The 24,896-nt window shown below is 46.8% G+C and overlaps 1 protein-coding gene across 2 annotated transcripts in view; it reads right to left on the bottom strand.

Moving 5' to 3' along the window:
- Positions 1-24,896, bottom strand: part of LOC111159097 (oxysterol binding protein like 10) — a 305,114-nt gene that overhangs the window by 32,452 nt on the left and 247,766 nt on the right. For both annotated transcript variants that reach the window (XM_022521495.1, XM_022521496.1), the window contains one exon: positions 3,491-3,640. In XM_022521495.1, coding sequence (XP_022377203.1) covers positions 3,491-3,640 — 150 coding nt within the window. The remainder of the gene's footprint in view (positions 1-3,490; positions 3,641-24,896) is intronic.

Raw genomic sequence — 24,896 nt, 5'->3', positions numbered from 1 at the left:
ACCCTCCTTCACATGACCCACAAGGCTGCGCAGGATTTGGACACCGCTATCCACTTCAGGTTCAACTGGGCCCCTCACCAGCATGCGCTGGACTCCAGTCACACTGCCTCATGCTCTCCGGCTTTGCCCATGCTGTTCCTTCTGCCAGGAATGCCCTCTCGCTCCTTCCACTAATGCCCATCAGCCTTCGGGCTCAACCTAAATGTCCCTTCCTCAAAGAGCCCTTCTGTGGCCCGCCATCTTTCTGTGGTTCCTTCTCTCTCTCGTTTTCCCTTCTAGGCTACCCAATTTGTGGAAATGGAGTCGGTAGTCACCAGCAACTTGGGGTTGCGGAAGTGTAGCTGAGGGGGAAAGGCAGGCAGGGGTGCTTTTAGTGGGAGAACCAGCTGCATATTTTGTGGGGGCAAAGTGAAAAATGAAAATGAAAATTCCCTTACTCAAAGTTATTAAGAATTTCAAGAGATGATGCCTGGGATGGCTCAGTCATGAAGCATCTGGCTTTGGCTAGGGTCATGATCCCGGGGTCCTGGGATGGAGCCCTATGTAGGCTCTCTGCTCAGCAGGGAGTCTGCTTCTTCCTCTGCACAACCCCCCGCCCCCACGCCCAGCTCGAGCTCACACTCTCAGGTAAATAAATAAAAGTTTTTAAAAAAGAAAATAAAAGAATTTCAAGAGAGCAACAGTAGAACATTCTATCGAGCACGGGCTGCCTCTGAGATGGGGGCTGTGGGACTCCACTGGTCACACACCCATGAGACTGGCCCGGTCTGGGAACCACAGTTAATTAACTCGGGCACAACATCACATGGGACCCCCAGCCATGCTGGTGACCGGTGGATGGGTCCAATCCTGGCCACCTCCTCAAAGATGGGGTGGTGTACTCGTTTTATGGAGAGTGACCAGAGCTCCATTCCTGAGTCAAGAAGAGCCAGGTGCCTGCTCCTCAGATGCTGGCTACGTTCGTCCCCTGCCAATCTGGTACAAGCTCAACATCATGACATGGGCAAACGCCAAGAAAAGAGAAGGGGATGGTGAGCAAAGAGAGACATTCATCAACCTTTCCACGATGCAATCGAAGGTTTACCTCTTCCTGTCACAAGCATTTCAGCTCATCAACTTTTCCCTTGGTTTTTGAATAATAGCTCCTTCCCAATAAATAAGTTAGTGCACCTCAGACTAGAAAAGCTTTCCTTTCAAATAGCCAACTGAGTATTCGATAAACCTAACAGTTGCTCTTTTAGGAATAGACCGGGGCTCCCGAAATGCAAAGCAATTATATCCTAACAAAATAATAACAGGAGAGGCATGGCTCCTAGGATTTATTTTAAAACAAGAGAGCCATAATGTGAGGTCTCGGAGATGCTCAACCCGCTGTAACGGAGCCCTCTCACTATTTTATTGTGTTTCTCCACATCTGACCTGGATAATTTCAGTGTCTCTGACATTCTCTTTCCTAGATCATTCATGATTCTATGTCAATGCTTCACAAATATTTTTTCATACGATCCACAATGAGAATATGTTTTACGTTGTGACCCAGTACACACGCATCCACAGAACTGAAATAAAAATTTCATGGGAGGTACATGCGGAGATTTCCCATGGTGTTTTACTTCATTTTTGAGAAATGATCCTTTGACCCACTACATCGGTTTTACAACCTACTAAATGGGTCACGACCCACAGTTTGGAAATGTGGTTTTAGATCATACTAGCCTATATTATTACCCACATTCCTTCCACCAGATCTTAACTCAAGCTCTATCTGAAGTGTCCACAAATCCAACAAAGTAAAAAAGTGGCTTTTAAAAAGGCAAGCTTTTAAAAAGGCTCGGGTCGTGATCTCAGGGTCGTGGGATCAAGGCCTGATCAGGCTCCACACTCAGCCCCTCCCCTCCTATGCTCTTTCTGACTCTCTAAAATAAGTAAATCAATCTTTAAAATAAATCTATATAAATAAAAATTTAAATGATTCCTCTAGCAAAACAGACAGGACCATTCTAGAGCTAGAAGGCTGAATCGGAGGGAATGAGGCAGGATAACACAGACCAGGTCTTCACGGCACGGTGAGCACAGGGCTGAGAGCGGCAAAGGCAGGGAACATTCTGAGGTCAGGCCTCCCCAGCATGGGCCACCGTTTTCTTTAGAGTGCTACAGTCTCCCAGAATATCAGATGCTCACATTTAAATGCAGAAAACATTCCACAGAAAAGGCTTTTCTGTCCTCTTGAAGGCTCCTGACTCCTTGGTCCCCCGTAAGCAGTCAGTCACCATTTTGTCATCTTCCTCTTCAAAGAATATCTCACACTCGCCCCTCCCTCCCCTCCTGGTTCTCTGGCCTCCAGCACAGTCTGAGATGAACCTGTGGTATCCAGACCCATCACGGCACGGCAGCCAAACAACCCAACCTCTCTGACAGCAGCTTCCACGGGGAGGTGCCTTCAGTGGCGTGGATCATCTCAAGCATGTCCACCATTTTCTGGCTGGACTTCAGATTCTAGAACCTCCATTTCCCAGATTCTAGAACCTCCCCCGGTCTCTCCCCAGTAGCTGTCCATCTACCACACCACACAGTCTCATCACACAGGAAGCGCTCAGTAAGGTTAAGAGTGATGTCGCGCCTACTACGAGTCCAGCACTGGGCTGGGGCCCTGCTCGCTCCCTCCCATCTCACCGCACCCTCCCAGGGAGGCATCAGGATTCAGCATATGGCTAGAAATGTAACCAGGTGGGCACCAGCACCCCCCCCCCCGCCATGCCACCATGCAACCCTTCGGCTACATACAGAATTGCTTTCCTTGCTTGCCTCCAGAATGAAGCCATGGCTCGGGGTGAGGGAGGATCTCTAGGGGCCCAACAACTCGCCATCAGTAGTCAGGATACCGGGTTCTCCTAATACTGCCCCCCAGGAAGAATCCTGGATGAGCACAGCACCAGGAAGAGTCAGTTGCTCGTCTACCAAACAACAGGTCTGTTTCTTGCAAGGTGGGTAATGGGATCCGAGTTTCCAACAAGCTTGCCCTTTGGGGACCAGCCGTTAAAGCTAATGCCCGTTGGCAGCAGGTTACGGCCAGGCTCACAGTGGCCTCGCTCCTGGCACCGCCATTTTCCTTCCTCCCGTTGTTCTCTCTGGGGCCAACATGCCACATCTGTCTCTACATCTTCAATCTTCTCTAGAACACAGCAGGAAACAAGGAAATCTTATCTTGAATTTCCCTATCATCTCCTATGCTTCTTCAGATGCTATGACAGCAGCTCCTCTAAAGAGTCCAACGAAACACTCATGCTCTGAGATGAGCACTGATACAAAAACATCCTTTCAAATTATCCCTTGGAATATCCATGCTCAGATGCCATTTTGGCCTTTTTCCCCACTCTACTTCCCCAGTCTCACCACAGTGATGAGAATGTGAGTAGAAGAGGCTTAGGGAGGTGAGGGGAGACAGAACCCAAGCCATGGGCTACAAACCCAGTGGGACATGCCAACCTACCTTGGTCAAATCCATTCCCAGTTTGAGCTGTGAAATGAGATGAAGAATTATACTCCGTTGATCCTCCATGACGCCCAATTCTGTCTCTTCCTTATCTTCAGTGTCACTTTTTTCATCTTCGGACAAAACCAGTTCAGGGCCCGAGTTTGGCTAAAACAAGATCATCGATAAAAATCACCAGCTGGTCCAGCAGAAGTAGGGACCCATAAGCTCAGAAATGATTGAAGAGAAACAAGGTATTTCTCTGTAAGCCAGTCCTATTAGCCACAGGGTGGAAGAGGACTCTTTCGGGGTGTAGGTTCTTACTGGGGTTCTTTTTTAGTTCTTTCAGCTGTTGTGCATGCCCATTCATTTTCCCCATCATCCCCTATTACCAGACTTCCCCCCCCAAAAAAAGAAAATTTCCCACTCTTCAAAAAACTATATGGGTATGAGCTCCCTTACCTGGATTGTGCTCATACAATATTTTCCTTTTAATTTACACCACCCAGAAACACTTTATATCTAATGCAAACTTTTCTGTTACTAAGCAAAAGTCAGACACCCCGGGACAGACCGAAATTACCTTAGTTACGAGAAAATTTACTCTGAGACTATTTCTACTCACATCAATTAATATCACTACACCAAGTGTGGAAAAAAAAAAAAAAAGCCTCAGAGCTGGCATTACTTTAGGAAGGGAGACAAAAATAAAAATTAAAGGAAAAACACAGAAATTTTATAATGCTGAAACTCATGCTAGCTAACAGACCTTGCTTTCCTCGATGCAAGTTTATTAATTCAATTGCTTGATCCTGATTTTTCCAATTACATAGTGAACAGGCAAGTTAACGAGCAGAATGTACAAGAGGGATTACGGAGCACAGCATTTTCCAAGACCCCAGTATCAAGAACTCCGGCCTAACATACACATGCTGGCCATTCCTTACCAACACTCGGTGGAAAAAATACAGGGCTCTTCTTCCCTGGGATAGGCATTTTAAAAATTTCCATCAAGATAGACATTTTCCATAGACATACTTCTCAAATTATTCTCGATCACCTCTGAATGACCCCAGTTCTGGAGAGACCACTGGGAAGACCTCAGTGAATCCCACAGGGGGTAGGCTCTCCCCTGGGCCAAGAGTTGCATTTTCCCCCATTGTGTGCCTCGTCTCCAACCTCATCGTAATGTGTGTTGTTTGACATCATTGGAAAATTGTGTTGCCAGAATATACTGAAATAACTAAGGACCCCTGGCCCCCATCCTGCTCCATAGGACACTCACCAGATGACTCTGGGAGGGGGAAGCAGGCTGCCCTGGCTCTCTGCTAGGAAGTTGGAGAAGGAGGGGTTCCAAAGGCCACTCTGCCTCTCCTCCAGCTTCACCTCTTAGACACCCACCTGCTGTGTCTCAGTGCTGCTACCAGAATGGCTGAAAGGCTAGGAACAGTAGGGTCATCTTCGGACCAACCTGCCCCTCCTGACTCTTTTTTCTCCCTCCTCCGGAGTTCAGTTTTGAAGTGTACAGTGGTCTCATTTCACTGGGAGTTTACAGCACCAGTCAGACACCACTGAAGTCAGAAAGCTCAGACCCAGTCCCTTCCAAGGGCAAAGGTGCTGCTCTTGCCACTTCCTTTGTAGTGAGCTGGTAGGTAGTACTCTCTGTTAGTAGACTTCCCTTCAAGGCAGGGGCGGGGCAGCTGGGGAAGGAGAGGACAATGCCCTGGGCTTTTTGCTTTGGGAGGAAAAAGATAATCAAAAAAACAAATCAAGCTACCAGCATGTACCCACACTGGGGGAAGAGGGGACTGTGGCATGCCAAGTCCTTAACCGTCTCCACAGGAAAGGGAGCCACCATCTTGAGTACAATCAGTCCTACTTGAAATTAGTTGTTCTCACCGAGTACTGAATGCAGACTCAACAAATCAATTGCTCAAGTGAGGCGGCCAAAAGCTTTATGAAGCAGAACCATCCTTCCTTCAGAAAACGTGATCTCCCATTTGTCCACAGAGGAGCACGCAGGGAAATCTCCATTCTCCGCGCTCACCTTCTCACCTGCTGCAATGTGTTTACAGGACCACCTGAGACCACACTTCCTCCTGCTGTCTGCCTTACTTGGAAATTAAACCCAGCTTGTCCTGAGCTTCTTCAGGTGGCCAGGAAGTCTTTCTGCAAGATTCTGCCACGTGACTGATACGAAGTACACACATCAATGTGCACACAAACCTCCTTAGGTCTCCCGCTTCAACCCAACATTACATTTCCTCTATGTCAGTGATGCCTCTCAGAGATGCTTGCTCGAGCAGAGAGAATGAAGGCTGGTGCACGGGCCGCAGAAGCTGACTCACTCCAAGGCAACTGGAGGTCAGAGCTTGTGGGAGCCCTAAGGTCCTGGCAGGGGAAGAAAGGCCAGGAGGAGCCCGACACACATCACTGGATTGGATCCTCAGCAAACTTCCTCAGCTTAATCAAGGATCCACGGCACTTCTCTCTGCCAGAGCTTCTGAGAATGTGCCCTCCTTCTTAGAGTATGATTTGCAAAAACCTCTCCTACCCAAACTCAAGTGAATAAACACGGTTAAAACAAGGGAGGTGGGTGTCTGGGTGGCTGGGTTGAGTGTCTGACTTTGGCTCAGGACATGATCTCAGGGTCCTGGGATCAAGCCCTGCGTCTTCAGGCTCCCGGCTCAGCGGGGAGTCTGCTTCTCCCTGTGTCTCTGTCCCTCCCCCTGCTCATGCTCTCTCTTATAAAATCTTAAAACAAACAAACAAAAAAAGGTGGTTTAATTCATTACGTTGTTAGTGAATGTCTTAGAAGACACCCCCAATTCCAGTTCTAAAAGACTGGAACTCAGTCTTTTGCAGAAAGGCAAGGCCACCCTGCACTGTGGGTCGAAAATGAGGGCAAGAGGAAGGAAGACAGGAGTATCGAACTGGACAATCCCGTGAGAAAGAGGTCAGCTGGCAACGTAAATACAGCTCGGTCAGCATCCACAAAGCACCCGCTATTAACGGCGCTACAAGAAATTCAGAATTTGAAGAACAAGGCTTTGTTGGCCTTTCAAAGGCAGAGAAACTTCCCTTTTCGGGTCAAGAGTTTGTAGATTCTGCTGGTCTGTGAAATCCAAAACATCGATAAGGTCACGGGATCTACAGTCCATAATCAGGCCCACACACCCCTTCCAGACCCTCACCCTCCCACTCGCAGCACTCTGCTTCTCTCCTGGGGGCCCCTGCAGGCTCGCACCCTCCAGTCCCTTGGGATTTCTGCTTGTAAAGCCATGAGCACTGCCTCCAGGTGCTCCAAGGTGGCAGGACAGTGTTTCTCAATCTCAGAAGAAAACTGAAAATGAGAAATGGTTTTAGAAATGCTGGGAAAGTTCACACGACTTACTAAGCCAGAAGAGTCATCAAATTCCCCCGCCCCGCAGAGATCTCTGCAAATGAGCCAGCCCAGCCATAAAAACGAATGCCAACTTGTAAGACAAAAGGGAATCAGAATATGTTTTAAAGAGTAGCAGGCTTTGGAAAAAATGAGGTTTTTAATAAAAACAAAAATTGTGAGTCAATATTTCTACCCCATGAGCACCTTAGGGCTTACGGTGCTACTAAAAATCAAATGAATCATGTCTACGAGCAAATAGGGGGAAGGACAAGTACATTTGAGGGACAGGAAATGGCTTCACGGCAGGCTGAGGCTTAGGGACACTCCTCCATGTGTCTACAACAGTGACTTGTGCCCCAGAGCAAAGGTTCTGAATCTGGGCACTATGGACACCCTCTAAAGATATCTACCACTACCCTTCACATTTGAGGTGAAAATTGTACATCTGGGCATTTTCTGGAGTAAGGCCCATGTTCACTTTGGATTCTTGGAAGAAGATGTGCCCCTGGGCTGACCTTGGGCCTCTCAGGGACCCAAGCGTCTGAGATGGGCTCTCAGGGTGGGATGTGGTCTAACCAGATAGTCCCGGCATCTACAGACGTGCTCCTGCCTTCAAGCACAGACCTCTACTTCTTCTCTGGCTTGGGGAGCACATCCGTGAGGCACCAGCTGAGGGCCAGAACAAGAAGCAAAATGATGACTGGGTTCGGTTTACATGGGTTCCACAGTCCTCTCAAGGGGGACGGCAGCGGTTCAGGGGAAACACTGAACTTCTCTTCCACCCCTTCTTTTTAACACAAATCTTAATCCTGCAATACAAATGCAAATTCCAAGCGAGAGGGAAATTCCAATCCATTTTATTCAATACACACATGTAACTGAACTACAGTTTGGGTCAGTTCCAGGAAAAACCATGAATTAGACATTTCATCTTCGAGGCCCATTCATTTCCCTGTCACAGGCCCTGTTCCATCCCTGCACCCGCACCTACTCCCCCTTCCTCAGACAAGCGCATGCAACCCAGCCTTCTTTCTTCAAGACCATCTCTCCTTTCTTCACTGGCCTTCAGAGAGAGCAGAGGCCGGCATAAGCAATTTGATCTACTAATGTCCTCTTTATTCATAATAACTAATAACTAATAAGCCTAATAACTTAGTGTCTAAACTCAAAGGTCTGAATCCTTAGATTTGAGGTATTATGAGAGAAGCCGAGGTGGCTACATGGCCCGTTTCCTTGTGAACAGGGAGAAGGCCACGCTAGAGCCCTTAAGTCACAGACATGCAGATAGGAGGGATCCACGCTAGTGAAGCTTGAGATGGGTGCCCACTGCCATCTTTTGTCCAAATAAGTGTCCTAGAATAGGCTTTCCTAAGTAGATAATCTCTTCAACAGAAAACAAAACCCACTGAGTTCAAGTGATCTGCAGCTATCCTAAAAGTCTACTCAGCCAAGGATAGAAAATAGAGGCAACTAGAGATTGAACATCAAATTCTACTCCGTTAGCAAGCACGCCGCAGCCCAGTGCTTTGAGAGCCTGGCATCTCCCCCTATGCACTGGTACCTTGGCACAGAGACATGGGGTTAACTGAGCCACACAGAAGACCACAAGCATTGTCCAGATATCGTCTTTACGGGAGAAAGGGGAAAACCCAACCATGTCAGAAAGAGTATCTGAGGGTCACAGAAAGCCAGAAGGTGGGGGCAAAGACCCAAAGCACCACCCTCAGATATCCACTCTCAAATGCGAGAAATGTCATGAGTACAGCAGCAGAGCAAAGGGGCAACCGGAAAATGGGCTGTCCTCCTACGTACCTTACCTCTCACCTCCGTGACTACACACGACACATGATAACATGCAAGACTGGCCACCAGCACAAGTACGCTTTTGTGCACCGCGGGAGAATAAGAGTCTACAGATGGTGGTTTGCTAGAAAATGAGAGGTTCTAGAAAAAAGAGGAATGTCAAGTTGAAACATTCAAGAGGCTAGAAGGGCTGAGAGATTGGGAGAGTAGGTAAATGGAAGAGAAAGGAGACAAATACAGTAAATACTGGAAGACAAGCCTGGGGGTTTACACGTCTAAGAGGTACAAGTGTGCAGGGACCAACTACTGAAACTTATTTTTTTTTTTTCTAATGATAACGGCATTTCTGGTATGGACGACGTTTATGGAATCCACAAAACCAAGTATTTCATCCCTTTTATCTCTAGTCATTTTTATCATCTCAATATTTCTAGTATATTTGACCAAATTATCACAATCATTCCTTAATCCCCATTGCGTATGTTCACATTAGTAATAGTTCACATCCTAAGAAGTCCGATCTAACGGTCCAAGATGCGGAAAACCGGCATAACCATATTCAAAGACCCAAACCAACTTCATACCCAAGTCGATAGCATCGGCATAGCGCAGGGCGTACAAAGATGGCCAGCAGTCCAGCAAATTCACCCGGCATTTTTGTCCCTTATTCCCCAATAAGACAATTACATCACAGACTATTAAGTGCAAGACACTATCACATGCTTAGAAAAATCATTTCCCCCGAGGACACACAGACATACAGTTTTGTCATATGAATGTAAAGTGGCTGCTGCTAATGACCTACTGTCCTTCCCACGCTTAGCACTGGTGGGATTTCTTCCCCAGAAGAGTCTCGTTTGTGCCTGTCTCCAATTCTCCAAAAGCAGGCCATCTTCGCTGAGCGGAGGGTCTCTCGGTTGAACAGACAGACACTCTCCTCTGGTCAGAAGTCATGCCAAAGAGCTTGATGTCAGACATATGTCTTCCAATGATGTCTTGGATTCCTGATGCCCCTTGGCCCTGACGCAGGGCTAGGCTGCACACATGTACGATCTTCTATGCCAGGTGACCAACTGTGCCTTGAGGGCCACCACTGTAATTAGGGGACCTTATCTTGCCATTTGGAGGTAGGTACGATGAGGCCACTGTGCGAGGGGGGGAACCCGATGGATGAGATGGCTCTAATCCTTGACAGGTTCAAGTACAAGCATGTCCACACAGCAGACTGGTCCCTGCTGCCGTTTTGGAGATGCTGAGTTGGCTGCCACTGACATCACAATCCTTCTGCCGCCTCCCAGTGGATGCGCTGGCCTTCTGGCTCTAACCACACATACACACACATTTGCCACACTTGGCTCTCACAGACTGGAAGGACAGATGCTCTTCCCGAGCAAAGGGGCCGACCTGCAGAAAGGTTCATTTTCAATAAAACACACCCTGGAAAGTAGAAGGAAGTCACTTCTGGGAAGGGGGAGAGGACAGGGAGGGGCATTCATCATCAGCCAGGAAGATCAGGCACAATTATGCCAACAGGAAGCAACAGGTGATCCTTTAAAAAATATTTGAGAGAAGCGTTCATGGTAAACATCAGTCCTTTTCTCATTCCCACGTAGCTGCTTGGAAACCATTTTGAAATGAAAGCAAAAAAGAAAGGAGCTGAGAAGGTGCAAAGCAAACCTTAAAAAGCACCAAAACAAACAAACAAACAAACAAACCAAGAAAGAAAGAAAAGAAGAAAAAAGAAAAGAAAAGAAAAGAAGCAGCAGCAGCCGTGGTGAAGGGCGAGGGGATTATCGTTAGGCTGGGGCACTGGAAGCAAGTGTGCCAATGACCGTCTCGGCAGCCACATGCAGTCATCCGGAGGCCACATACCATGCTTCAGCTCCTCGGGCACCAGCGGCCACCAGGAAGAGTGGGATGGGCACATGCGTGACAAGAACACCCAAGAGCCAAGCGCTGTGTCCCATGCTTTAGGACACTCTCAATCAGCAAGAGCCGGGCGCTTTGCAACCCAACCCAGCACTGAGTTACCAGCCCAGCCAAGAGCTCACCAAGACTGGGTGAGAGCAAAGCCGTGCCAGGCTGTGGGGCGCTGGTCCCCAAGGCCCGAGCTGCACGAATAGCACAGGCCACATTTCCAAACCACCCCCCACCGCCACCACCGGAAGCTGGTGAGCACCAGGATCAAAATCTCGATCGAGAAGGAAAAGGAAGAGGGCACAAAACAGAGAACATAATCGCCGTGGCTCTGGGAGGCAGCGAAGCCGGGGGATGGCCCCGATGGAACCCCGGAGTCCACTACCTTCCACCTGTCAGGCTCCGTCTCCTCATCCCTGAAATGGAGGAGGAACTACCCCACACCTCCGGCGGCCGCTGAGAGGCCTACAGAAGACAAAGCACGGAGAGCCCTGAGCCCCGAGCCCGGCCCAGAGGTAAAGCTCAGTAAGCAGCCACCACGCTAGGGAGCCCGCAGCGTATACACAGGGATTGGGTGGAACCAGCGGGCGCAGCGATCTAGAAGCCTCTGTTACAGCACCCGCATCCCCTTAGCCAGCCCTCCAGATGCTGTGTGACGCTGGCCCAGCTCCTCTGCTAGGTCATCCCCCACAACAAGGACCCAGACGGCTCTGGGGCTGTAAAGGTCCGGGTGTCCCGCATAGCCCAAGGCCTTGCCCGTGAGGGAGCATCACTTCTAGAATCTTCCAGAATCACTTCTAGAATCCAGGGCTGCACCAGGAAGGGATTCTGAGACATTCCAAAACAAATCTCAGCCAAGGGTTACATGCAGATTGGAGAAGCACAGGGGACAAGTACAAAGCAGCAGAGTGCACATGAGCAGTGGGCTGCCATCTGCAGCTACTTGAGTTCTCTAGAAGGCCCAGGAGAGGGAGGGACGAAACTCGTGCCAGACCCATTCTAGCCTCCCTAGGTTCTGGTCTGAGGAAAAGCAAGGGCTTAAGACATAAAAGACCTCCTTCAGATGGGCAAAATATGGGGAGCAGACGCCAGCGTTGCAAGAACTGCCAGCCCCCCAACTGCCTTGAACACCCACACTAGATACTGAAGGATACTAAAGGATGCTTAAGATGCGTTGTCTGCATTTGACTGCTCCACTGCTTGTGGAGTGAACAGATCTCCCCTGGCTCCTATGCCATTCCCGAGTGGAACCTGTAAGTTCCACCTCCTCCTTGGAGACATTGTTCAACCATGCTTCCCAGCAGCAGAGCTGGTACCTCCCTCCTAACAAGGAATTCCTAGCTCCCTGCAGGTGCCCGATCTGGCTCTCATCAACTGGATTTATTGTGACTGCATATCTGTTTTCCCGTCGGAACTGGAATGTCAGAGCTCTCTCAGCAGAGGAACACCGGGCTGGCTACGTAAGGCTGCGGGTTGCCACAGACCTAGAAGCCACCTCTGATAGGGCACCTGGGTGGCTCGGTCGTTAAGCATCTGCCTTCAGCTCCGCTCGTGATCCCAAGATCTAGGATCAAGCCCCGCATCAGGCTCCCTGCTTGGCAGGAAGCCTACTTCTCTCCTACTCCCCCTGCTTGTGTTCTCTCTTTTGCTGTGTGTCTCTCTCTGTCAAATAAATAAACAAAATCTTAAAAAGAAAAAAGAAGCCACCTCTGGGATCTGGGAGAAAGAATGCTGTGATCAGTCAGTATCATCAGCCAGGAACTGAGGCACGGACTGCAGTGTCTCACGGTAGTCAGCTTACCCTAGCTGAAACTCCTTCGTGACAATCTCCCATTAGAGCTCCTGCCTAATTCCGGTTTTTGGTAGAATCTCAAAACGAAGGCTGATTTTTATAACACACACTCAGGAAGAAAACGTGTTAAGGAATGAGTGAATGAAGCTAAAGAAAAAAAATGGGGACAACCTGAACATGCAAGGACAGAATCCGGATTTAAAATGAGACGGACAGGGGGTGCCTGGGGTGGGCAGTTGGTTAACTGTGTGCCTTCAGCTCAGGTCATGGTCCTCGGATCGAGCCTCACATCAGGCTCCTTGCTCAGCGGGAAGCCTCTTTCTCCCTTGCCTTCAGCCCCTGCCCCACTCATAGCCTCCCTCTCTCATTCTCTAAAAAAAAAAAAAAAAAAGAAAAAAGAAAAAAAAATCTTTAAAATGAAAAGGACAGCCAGTCATAAAAGATCACATATGACATGGTTCCACTCTAGGAGACGTCCAGAACAGGCAGATGGATGCAGAAAGAAAGCAGGTTAGTGGTTGGCAGCGGCTGGGAGGATGGGCAGAATAAGGGGTGACAGCTGAAGGCTACATGGTTTCTTTTGGGGGTGAGGAAAATGTTCTAAAATTGACTAGTGACAGTGGGACTTATCTGCAAAAACAGTGAAACCCACGGAATGGTACATTTTAAATGAGGGAGGGGCACAGCATGTGAATTAGACCTCATAAAGCTGTTATGAAGAAAATGAAAATAAAAATATAAACAAAAGAACACACAATGCAAAGTCAAACAAGAGCAGAAGGAAGGTTGTGGCCTGGATGATCAGAGAGGCACACTCGGAGCTGAGTGTCACCAAACGGCAGTGCTCAGGGCAGCCAGAGGAAGGAGGGGACGTTTTAAGAGAAGGAGCGGTACCGATGTCCAGGCACTTTGGCGGAGGCCGTACAGCACATGGCTTTAACCATATGGCTCAGACTCATTCCCTTGGGGAGCCCACCTGATGCCAGGGCTTTCCACCATTTATTCACTGATGACCTCTAATTTCTAGCTCAAGGTCAGCCTTGTCCTGAAACTCCACTTCCTGCATCACCGGCCTGCTCACCATCTGCCCCTTGAGCCACCTGCGGTAGGCAGGATAATAGTGTCCCCAGAGGTCCGTATCCTAATCCCGGGACCTGTGAATGTTACCTTCTGTGACAAAACAGGCCTTCTAGAGGTGATTAAGGGCCTTGAAACAAGGAGAGAGTCCTGGATTTTCCAGTGGAATCACAGGCATCCCGTAAATTGGAGACCCTTCCCTGACTGCAGTCAGAAGGGGGTGGGCCAACCAAAGGATGGTCCGCACGATGAAGACAGAGAAGGGGCCACAGGCCAAAGAAAGCAGGCGGCCTCTAGAAGCCAGGAAAGGGAAGCACATGGATTCTCCCCTACAGCCCCCAGGAAGGGTCCCTCCTCTTCCTTCCTTCAGTAAGTAGGCACATCAGGCTCTCTGCGAGGCACGGTAGAAGAATACGAAAATGGTTGTAGTCCTCTTGGAACCCAAGCCTTGCTGGGCAGACTGTGGTTTGGTTTTGGGGTCCCCCAATGGGATCACACGGTGAGCTATGACAGGGGCCCCGGGAAAGCAGTAAGATGGTGGCCGGTGGGTAAGGAAGCGAGCAAGCACTGACGGCAGCAGGTGGAACCGGAAACGAACCTGGACTGGCCAGAAACGGCCTGCACATGGGAGTCACCAGTAGGCCACGGGCAGCATAACACAGTGCAGAAGATTCGTGCAGGCGGGCAGCATTCATGGGCGAGAAAGCCATCATCATCTCACCTTCCCTCCTCTCTGATCCAACACAGACCTAGGAAGTGCCCCACCAGCTTCCTGACTTCTCCACTTTGTTCACCACAGTCCTGCCCCGTCAACCAGACTTGAGACCTGCAGGTGCTTGGACACCTCCCAGCGCCCCACCATCCAGACACCTACCTGCCTGGTCAACACATCTCCCCCACCCTCATCTCTGCCATTGCACCGTAGACCTTAGACACCTAACTGTATGATCCTAACAGTGTGCAGACTTTTCTGCTCCTTCCTCTTACATGCTGCCTTGTGTTGTACCACTAGAATGTTCTTCCCCAAATACCCTCTTCTCTGTTCTAAAGTCTTCAATGCCATTCCACTGCCCGGAGAGGCCTACGATCCAGTCAGCCCAACATGTAAGTCCCTCCTCAACCTATCCCTTTCTCCCTTTCCTTCCTGCTCCTCACCAGAACTCCCCTCTGCCTAGACAGTTGGCAGCATCCTCATGGCACCCACTAGCCTCTTACTGCCCAGGGTAATAGCCACTGGCCACACAATCAATTAAAAATAAATAAAATTTAAAATCCACTTCCCCAATGGCATTAGCCACACTTTAAGTATTCACCAGCCACACATGGCCAGTGGCTACCATACTGGTCAGCGTACAAACATTCCCGTCATCGCAGCCTATTGCGTTGGATAGCACTGCTCTATGCTTTTCACACCCACCCCGTTCATTTCTCTGCCTTCTACCACTTGTTCTTTCTCTGCAAATACAGCTCCATGCTATGATACAGACTCCAGTGACTCTAGGTCAGGAACAATCCCTCCCTCATCTACAACCCTATGGGTAAGCTTTGCCACGGTCACTCACAGGCCACTGCCAGGCCTATCTCTCCTTAACTCCTTGGTAATCTAAAGCTCACTGAGAAGAGGTCATTTTGGAAATCCGACAATTCCTAATAAAGCACAAAAGGACACTTTTATGAAAACTGTCACGTCAGAAACAAAATGTTGAAGGAATGATGTCCTGGGGAGTAACCAAAAGGAATAAAAGGATTCTGGACCGAAAAACTTAAAGGAATTCTACGATCTTATGATTTGCTTCTATTGTAACCATGGAGGGACACCAAGAATACAACTCTGACTTTCTCTAGCCACAGTTCAAATTATAATTGATTTTTGCTTCGTGCTGGGTGATGGATTTCTTCTGATTCTGCAGATGGTAAATACCTTTATTCAGAGAGTAAACGTAATGAGACTCGGGCCGATGGCACTACGTTAGAGAAGGCTTTCAGACTCTACACTTGACGCCACTAATTGCTAGATTGCCTTGCTGTTTCCACAAGTTCTGCACAGTTCTGCACCAGAATACTTGAAAGAGACAGAAGAAAGATGCAAAGTAACGAGTGCATGCAGAGCAGCTGTGAAAGAAGCTCTGACTCAGGCCTAGGGAATGTGTGGTTCCCGGACCTGTGGCCTTGGCATCACTGGGAACCTGACGACCAAAACTATCAAGAAAACCATCAGAGATAACCTAGTCTAGGGGCCCGTCCCAGACTTACAGACTCCAACTCTGGGGCCAATGAGTCCAGAACTATAGATGTTTGGGGGTTTTTTGGCTTCTGGTTTTTAACTGAAGTATAATTTATATATGGTGCAATAAGAGACCTTAGTGTATAGTATAACATGGGTTATGAGAAACCTATTGCTTTATACCCAACTCATTTTTGTTTTGTTTTGTTTTACCATCTTAACTGTTCTTAAGTATCACAGTGTTACCTGTATTTACTCTGTTGTGCAACAGTTTTCTAGAAATTTCTCTTCTTCCAAACTGAAACCCTAAGCCCACTGGATAACTTCTCATTTCCTCCCCCACAGCCCCCCCCAGACCAAGTATTCTGCCAAGCCCTCCAGGCGCCTCTGATGTGTTCCAGCATTGGAGAAGCACTGCTGTAAACACCGAAGGCCACGGGGGTGCAGGGGACAGCACAGAAAAGCAAGCAGGCATGTGAGAAGCCTGGCGCCCAGGGAAGACAGGCAGGAGATGGGACTACCGGCCCCTCTGGTTCTCCAAACCCAATCCCGAGTGCCTCTCGAGGACACGGCACCACCTTGGGCACAAGGGAACCCAAGCATGGACAGATAACAACTGTTCTCAAGAACCTGTGTAGGCACAAGCTGAAGAAACAAACCATCTTTTCTCAACATTAGATCAGGTTCTGGAAATTCCACATGACAGCCCAAAAATGGAAATGGAAAGCTATAAACTTTGAAGGGAAGAGGGCGATGGTATTTTCATCAGTGGCCCCACCAGGCGGTCCTTTCATTCTGACTCTGAATTTCAACCGCCCATTTTAATCATTTATGCCTCTCATTTAGAAAATCCCAAATGATTCTTTCCCATGGAAATCTTGGAAGGGTATGATAACACAAAGGAAATAACCAGGGGCACTGCAAACCACAGAACAGTTTTGATTTACAAGTCATTAAAAGCATGAGGCATTTACTGTTCTTTGCAGGCAAAAAGGGCCTGCATCATGAATAATGGAAAAAGCAAAGTGCATCAAGGACTCCTCTGCAGACACTGTTCTCTGCAGGCCACACACACCCACATTCACCGAGGATTTCCTGTGTCCCAAGGCACCTATCAGGATGTACACCACTGCATCCCAGCCCTCCAGGATCTAAATCATGCAAATCTACGCCATTTCACTCCAAAAGGCCGAGTTTCTGGATTATTACTTCCTGACTCTCAAAAGAGAGCCAATGATTTAGTGCTGTAAGCACATCAGGAATTTTAGAAACAAGGCAAAGCTTGGGCAATTTTGGACTGTTCCCTTAACTTAAAAAGAGCTCTAGTCTATTTCCATGACATCCAGATTTTGTAACTACTAACGAACAGAAAAGCATCCGGGAAAAACAGGTAGATAGTGTTTGTAGGGAAAAAAGAAAAAAAGAAAGAAACCAGAACAAAACCACCACAGCTCTTAATTCTATGATGAGGAAGCAGCAATGAGACACTATTAAAGCTACAATCTCCAAATCCCACTCAATACCTTCTGGCTCAAATAGCAGGCATTTCCTCTGCTTCTTAATTTGCATTATGTATGTCCATTTCTCTAGCCACTGTGACCAAGGGTATTCAAAGGAAGTTTCTTTCTACTTTTATTCACATATGAATTGATACTCAGGATCTAAGAGGGTAATTGTAACTGTTCATATTTTCCCCCTATTATTCCCACCACCGTAAAATCCAAATGAGGCTTACTATGTCTTCTACTTGAAAAACTGTCACGTTATCGCACTCTGCATTGCCCCATTTTCAAATGCTTCATTCAGTGAAAACTTCAAAGGCAAATTTGTGAGACAGCTGTAGTCACCCTAGGGGACTGTGAACACGTGCAGTGAGCACTATTAATGATCAGAACTGTGGGTTATTGTGTTTAGCACAAAAAGAAGACAGTGAATTTTAAGGAGGTGTACATATACTCTGATGGGACCTACACTCTTCTAAATACTAAGCCCCTGTTTTCGTTGGTTGTTTTGTTTTGTTTTCTTTTTAAGCTCACCCTGATGCAGTTTCCACTTCTCCTGTGTAACCCAGCCCACTACACGGGATCTCGAAGCTAGGTTTTCTGTTACTCAGGTAGACGTTCTGACAAATGTTATACTCTTGTACACTAAGTCTTCGTCCCATTCATAAAGCATGATCACAAAACAAACACTGCTCATGCAAGTTTAAAAATAACCCATGGTATGTGATGTTCTGCTGAAATTGATATTTAACTGGTTACTTTATCACGCCATCCATAATCTAAAGCCTTCAGAACTAAAAAAATGAACTTCTGATATTAAGTGCTTCATTTTTTTTTTGTTTTTTTCTGTGTTTTGTTTTAAAGATTTTGTTTATTTGACAGAGAGACACAGCAAGAGAGGGAACACAAGCAGGGGGAATGGGAGAGGGAGAAGCAGGCTTCCTGCCAAGCAGGGAGCCCTATGCAGGGCTCCATCCCAGGACCCTGAGATCATGACCTGAGCCCAAGGCAGATGCTCAACGACTGAGCCACCCAGGTGCCCCTAAGTGCTTCGTTTTTGAGAGGTGAACCACTGTAATTTTTTCCAGGTTAATTAGTATTCTGCATAAAACGGTCTTAAAAACCATCAACGACAGACCCTGAATGGAGAGAGGGGGTCCAAACCAGAGCCAATGTCCACTGAGTCCATCTATACACATTTCCACATTTCCTTCAGGGCAAGGAGTAGCAGCAGGGAGGAGATGAGAGCAGGGATAGCAAGGGCTCCGTGTAGCCAATGTTCTTAATGAGAGGACCACTTGGTTCTTGCTAGAATCATGTTTCTAAGACAGACAAGCGTCTGTCTCTACTCACGGGTATTCCCATAGCTACGGAACCTCCCCTCAAAACCAACACAAACACAGAGCAATATGCTGGTTCATCCCGGGGGTGTCCTTAGACAGCAACACACACAATTCTGGAGCCTCATTTGAAACTAACACTAGATTACGAAAGGATGTAAGGAAGAGTCTGACTCAACCCGATTCAAGCTAAGGGATCATCTTCACGGGAAAAGATTCTGCAGTAGTGACTGTAGTGGTAATTGCTGCCATTACTTCTTATCTCTGAAGTCACCCAAGACGTGGACAAAATACTGGGCCCACATTATGAAGAACTAATTGGCTTAATATAAAAAGAATGCTTATAAAATATTAATTAGAAAGTCCAAATGAATTGAAAAATGTGCAAAGGCTGTGAACAAGACACTTAAAACAAGAGAAACACAAATGGCTAAATGCGAAACACATTCTTCACTTCATTCATAGTATAAAAATAGAAAATTAAAACAAGACACCAATTTTCTCCTAAAATTAAAAACCGGAGGGGAGCCAGACTGGCTCAGTCAGTGGAATGTATTGACTCGATCTCAGAGTCATGAGTTCAACTCCATGTTGGGCATAGAGCTTAAAGATAAATATTAAAAATAAAATAAAAACCAAAAAGAGGATGGGCACTTGATATTCATTTCTCATGGCAAAAGTATAGGAAAATAGTAGCCCTCACACACTGTTGTGGAAGTATAAATTTGTCTCAGTCTTTGAGAGCAATTTGGTAATACTTAGCAAAATCTTTTTTCTAAGATTTTATTTATTTATTTGACAGAGATCACAAGTAGGCAGAGGCAGGCAGAGAGAATGGAGGAAGCAGGCTCCCCGCTGAGCAGAGAGCCCGATGCGGAGCTTGATCCCAGGACCCTGGGATCATGACCCAAGCCGAAGGCAGAAGCTTTAATCTACTGAGCCACTCAGGCGCCCCCAGAATTTTTAATTCCCACATTTGTTGACTGAATTCCACTTAAATTCCACTGCTAGACAGTTCCGTTGTATGAGACATGGTTGCATTAAGTGTGAAAAATTTGAGCAGAGGGCCCCTAGGTGGCTCAGTCCATTAAGCATCTGCCTTCAGCTCAGGTCATGATCCCAGGATCCCTGCTCTGCTGGGAGCCTGCTTCTCCCTCTTCCTCTGCCCCAACCCCTGCTGGTGCACACATGCACACTTTCTCAAATAAATAAAAGTCTTTAAAAAAGGAAAAGAAAAATAGGAGCAGAACCTTATTTGTAAAAGAAAAACTGGACAACTAAATGTCTCTCATAAGGTCTGGTTAAATAAGGCACAGCGTTCCCTGAATCATGATACAATCCTAGGGTTGACTGTAGCTGTTAAAAGAGATACAATCTCTATACTGACATGGGAACATGTCAAAGATGTACCATCCAATTAAAAAGCCACTTTACCTATACATTATCTGTAATTTCATAGTTGTTAAGAATTCCTAAAAGAATATATATACATACACATACATATATACATATATATGTATACACATACATTTGCTCTCCACCTCACCTTACTTTTGCCTGGTGACCCGGGCCCAACCCGGGCTAGTTGATTTTAGAACTCCTCAAAGAGAACCCAGACAAGACACCAGCAACAAAACGGCCTTGATGATTATTAAATTAGCTACATCAGGAAAAGCCTATTTGAATGAGTCATTAATGAAAGCCCTTTGTAAATCTTGCCTCACCATAAAAATGTATTTGTCGTCATTTACATGCAGACTACCCTTTTGAAAGACTAACAAAAGAGAAATGAATCTCCCTTGAGGAACCCAAGATAGCCCAGGAACATAAGCTCTTAGGGGCTTCTCAAGACACTCATATCGCAGACAGGGATTCGCAAAGAACAGTGTGAATAAGAGCTTACCACTGAGCACCTACTATGTACCAGGCATTGGGCTGAACACTGCAAGTACGTGATCTCATCTGATTCTAACATGGATCTCCAGTTCTGGGCACCTGGGTGGCTCAGTTGGTTGAGCCACCTGAGCCTTCAGCTCAGGTCATGATCCTGGAGTCCCGGGATCGAGTCCCAAGTAGGGCTCCCAGCTCCACGGGGAGTCTGCTTCTCTCTCTGACCTTCTCCTCGCTCATACTCTCTCTCACTGTCTCTCTCTCAAATAAATAAATAAAATATTTAAAAAAAAAAAAAAAAGAATCTCCAGTTCTCCAGTATGTTGAATTTCGTTTCCTAAAAGGTTATGGTCTCCTTTTCCTCCATGTGTCTGTCCTTCTCCCACTCTTCTAATACTTATTCACAATGAGGTCATTTGCTGGGATTAGCATAGCCAATAGAGAGAGCCAAATGGGACATCAGGACAGTCCAGTGTCCACTTAGCGGGCTGTAAGTGGAAGGCAGGGGTGGGGACAGAAATGATGGAGAAAAGGGGCTGGGGCTTTGAGGGAGGGATGGGAGAGCACTCTGTGGAAAGAGAAACAAGATGGCGGTGATGGGGTGTCACATGACACCTGACCACACTTGTCACCCCACAGAGCCCATCACATGACCCATGTTGCTTTAATATCCGCAAGGGCCAGGGAGAGCTATGGCCCTGGGGTGAACTGGAGAGAGGATGTCCAGCCAACTGCTTACTGGTAAAGTATGTTCACGTGTTAGAGACGTGGTTGTTTGAGTCCTGGATCCACAGAGTCCAAAAAAATCACAACCAGTTCTTCGTGCTACAGCTTTCTTATTCATGCAGACACACACACAATCTATATTCTGCCCGGTTAGTAACTCACACCTATCTTCATTACCAAAAACTTTAAAATTTACAATCTGGATTTAGTACCCAGTAAGCCCCCACACTGTGTAGTACCACAAACCATCCACAAAATTCAACTCAAATTGCAAAAGGGATACAGAACTCACTGATTAATTCAGGCAAAGCCCAGAGTATATGTGAAAAAAGATTGTACTCTTTTCTTCCATAACATTCTTTCCCCAAGATCATAAATCTCAGAGCGCTGACTTTCCATCTTAGGAAAGGGAACGTCATCTGAGGCAGTGGATAAATCACCTCGGAGAATAGTTATTCATTGTGGGCAAATAAAAATGTAAGCCAGGCAGATGGTAAAAAGCTCATTGCTCCTGGTATAATTTCATGGGCATAGGCCAGCAAAAAGAGGAGTGGGTTGTGAAATCTGGGGCCACTTTATAGGAGAAGAGGGAAAAACCCCAAAAACCAGAATACTAAAAATTATCATACCACATCGCTGCAATCTCTTCAACTCTTCTCCTCTGGTTCAGATCTGACTTCCTCCCTTTGTGGCAACAGCAGTGATAGGAAGGCAGAGAGAGGAGGAAAAAACCCCTATGAAACTCAGTAGGGTTTTAAGCCCCTTCATTCACCGGGTTCAAAGGGCTTAAACTTTTGACTACTGATGCAGAGTAGACTAGATTATACCACCCGGTACGGAATTTTTTCATATGGCTCCGGCTCATACCTGTCAAATCCAAGGTGGCTCCCTCCCCAACACTCTGGGCGTGGGTGTTTATGTCACAAAGCCACACTGGCTGGGGGGGGGGGGGGGGAGAGAAGGGAGGCAACAGAGTGACCACTCCTAAGGCTACCCCCAAAGACCTGCTTATTCCAATGATGAAACCCTTTAAAAGTCCTCAGACACACCCTACCAGTCCCCTTGAAAGTAGATCTGGAACCTTCAGCTATATTCCACCTCTCTCTTATAAAAGCAACACCCTTGGCCACCTGGGTGGCTCAATCGGTTAAGCATCTGACTATTTCAGCTCAAGTCGTGAGATCCAGCCCCACGTCAGGCTCTACACTCAGTGGGGAGTTTGCTTGAGATTCTCTCTTCCTCTCCCTCCAACCCTTCTCCGATTCAAGATCTCTCTCTCTAAAACCCAAAACAAAACAACAACAACAAAAAAAACACCCAATCAAGGAAAAAAAAACCTTAATTACCACCCACAAAAAGGGAGAGAGGAAGAGAAAGAGAAGTAGGATGGAAGGAGAAACAAGTTCTTGGAAAGGGAGGATAAACTGAAACGAATCCCCCAAAGCTGCAGAGGAAATCACACCGTCCTGCCTTGTAGTAGAAGAGCCCAATGATACTGCCAGAAACCGAGATCAAGGAACCCTTGAAAAAATGCATACAGGGCTTAGTTCAGTGTGGTTGGTTATATTTGTTGTTGATATGTTAAGAAGAAAGGGCAGAAAAATGTGGAATTTTTTTTTTTTTTACAAGACCAAAAGGTGCTCTTAGCCAAGGGAGACAGAACAAACAGCCTTCTAGAATATCATAAAAGGGGGGTGGCTCAGTCGTTAAGCATCTGCCTTCTGCTCAGGTCATGATCCCAGGGTCCTGGGATCGAGCTCCGCATTGGGCTCCCTGCTCAGCAGGAAGCCTGCCTCTCCCTCTCCCACTCCCCCTGCTTGTGTTCCCTCTCTGGCTGTCTCTCTCTCTGTGTCAAATAAATAAAATCTTTTAAAAAAAAAAAAAAAGAATACCATAAAAACATGTCTTCAACTTCCATGACATCTCACAGATGATCATCTTATTTGCTACAGGCCACAGGTAGATTTGCAGTCACATACCCCCAGGACCTACATTGTCTTTTAATACTAACCTGGAAATGTCTCTTGGCTATAAACCATTTCTCCTGCTTCTCATCTCAAGACATTTAAAAAAAAAATTCTAACTATTGTGAAATATGCAGGGAGTTAAGAAGCTGGGTATCTTGGTCCGCTCAGGCTGCCTTCACAAAATACCATGAACAAGGTGGTGTAAACAAGAGAATTTATTTTCTCACAGTTCTAGAGGCTGGCTGGAAGATGGAGAGCAGGTTACCAGCATGACTGGGTTCTCTGAGAGTGCCCTTCCTGGTTTGGGGGTCCTCATAGGGCAGAGAGAGAGATTTCTCCTAAGACTCCAGTCCTATTGGATTAGGATCCAGAATGAGGGCCCCACCCTTATGACTCATTTACCTTAGCTGTGTCCTAAAGACACCACCTCCCTGATACTGTCATATCTGGGGTGATAGCTTCAACACATGAATTTGCAAGGGGAGGTGGGCACAATTCAGTTTCTACTACTAGGTTATGAAAATCTGCTAAACTAAGGAGTCCTCCATTCAATGTCCAGCACACAGTAACTCGATGTTTGATGAATGAAGAGACACCAGAGTAGACGGATAATTACTGTCTTACTATGCTGACACCCAAAGCAAACTTCAGAGGGACTAGTGTACCTGCACGCACAAATAAGAACTTGGAGCCTTCAGATTCTTAGTAAGTCCTGAGGGCTGGTTAGCTAAGAGGCATATCTTGTACATTTGCCTGATGGATGGACTACTTTCCTTCCAGACCAAGAGCCAAAAGAGCAGAAGGAAAAAACCCTGATGATCAAGCCATGGCTCATTCCTAGTGTCAGAACCTACAGGGAATGCCCTCAGTGGTTATAGTAAGAGTTCCACATACGATCTCCACTACTACATTCTAGTACTTTGGGATAGGCGGTCAAGGCCAGTGGCTAGAAATGGACTGATGAGGTCCTGGAAAGGTCCAGGATGTTGGCCATTAATGAATCTTCTGTCACATCAGTGTATGTAACTCATATGCCACACAATAGGTTAAGCCTACTTCTACCGGGTCTTCCAGAATCTCTAGGGAAGGGTAGGGAATAGAGATGAGAACATGGAAGAAGCACATCCTTTAGTTAAGAACAGTACACATGGGCCATATCACTCACATTCATTCACCAAATATTTACAGAATGTCTATTAAGTGCCGAGTACTTTCCTGAATATTTTGGAATCTTCAAAGGAGAATCAAAGATAGGGTCTACCCTCAAAGAATTTGACCTCTAAGATGAAATGGTTGGGTTAGAAAAGTCTTAGGAAGATGGAGGTGATTTCTGCATGAAGAAAAGCTGTTTGGGGCAGACTGAGGGGTCCAACGGACACCATCTGTTACTGCCCTCTGTATCTGCAGATGCCCTCTTCTTCCTTGTTGAACAGAAAATCAATTTTGAGATTCCTAGGTCTCGAGATCCCTTTGACTCAGGTAAGGCACACTCTTCCATGGCCACAGAGTGGGACTCACAATTACTCTGAAGCCATCAAGGAAATCCAGTTGCCATGTTGGAAATACCATGTTGCCATGTTGGAAATACCAACAGCAAGCTATAGATCTTGCATGGGGGCATGATCCAGTTTTAGTTACGATATAACAGGAGAAGTATATGGGGGCAGGGGTGGGGGCGCCACCCTTCCGACATAAAGAGTCTTGAAAACAATAAGTCTTTAGAAGAGCCTCCATTTCTTCCTACATTCTGAAGGATACCAGTGTGGGGATGTAATGTTTGGCACTGTAGCTGTCACACTGC

The sequence above is a fragment of the Enhydra lutris genome, unplaced genomic scaffold, assembly GCF_002288905.1.
Source record: "Enhydra lutris kenyoni isolate GAN:26980312 unplaced genomic scaffold, ASM228890v2 scaffoldscaffold66, whole genome shotgun sequence".
Classification (NCBI taxonomy): domain Eukaryota; kingdom Metazoa; phylum Chordata; class Mammalia; order Carnivora; family Mustelidae; genus Enhydra; species Enhydra lutris.
This window is presented reverse-complemented; position numbering and strand designations above follow the sequence as displayed.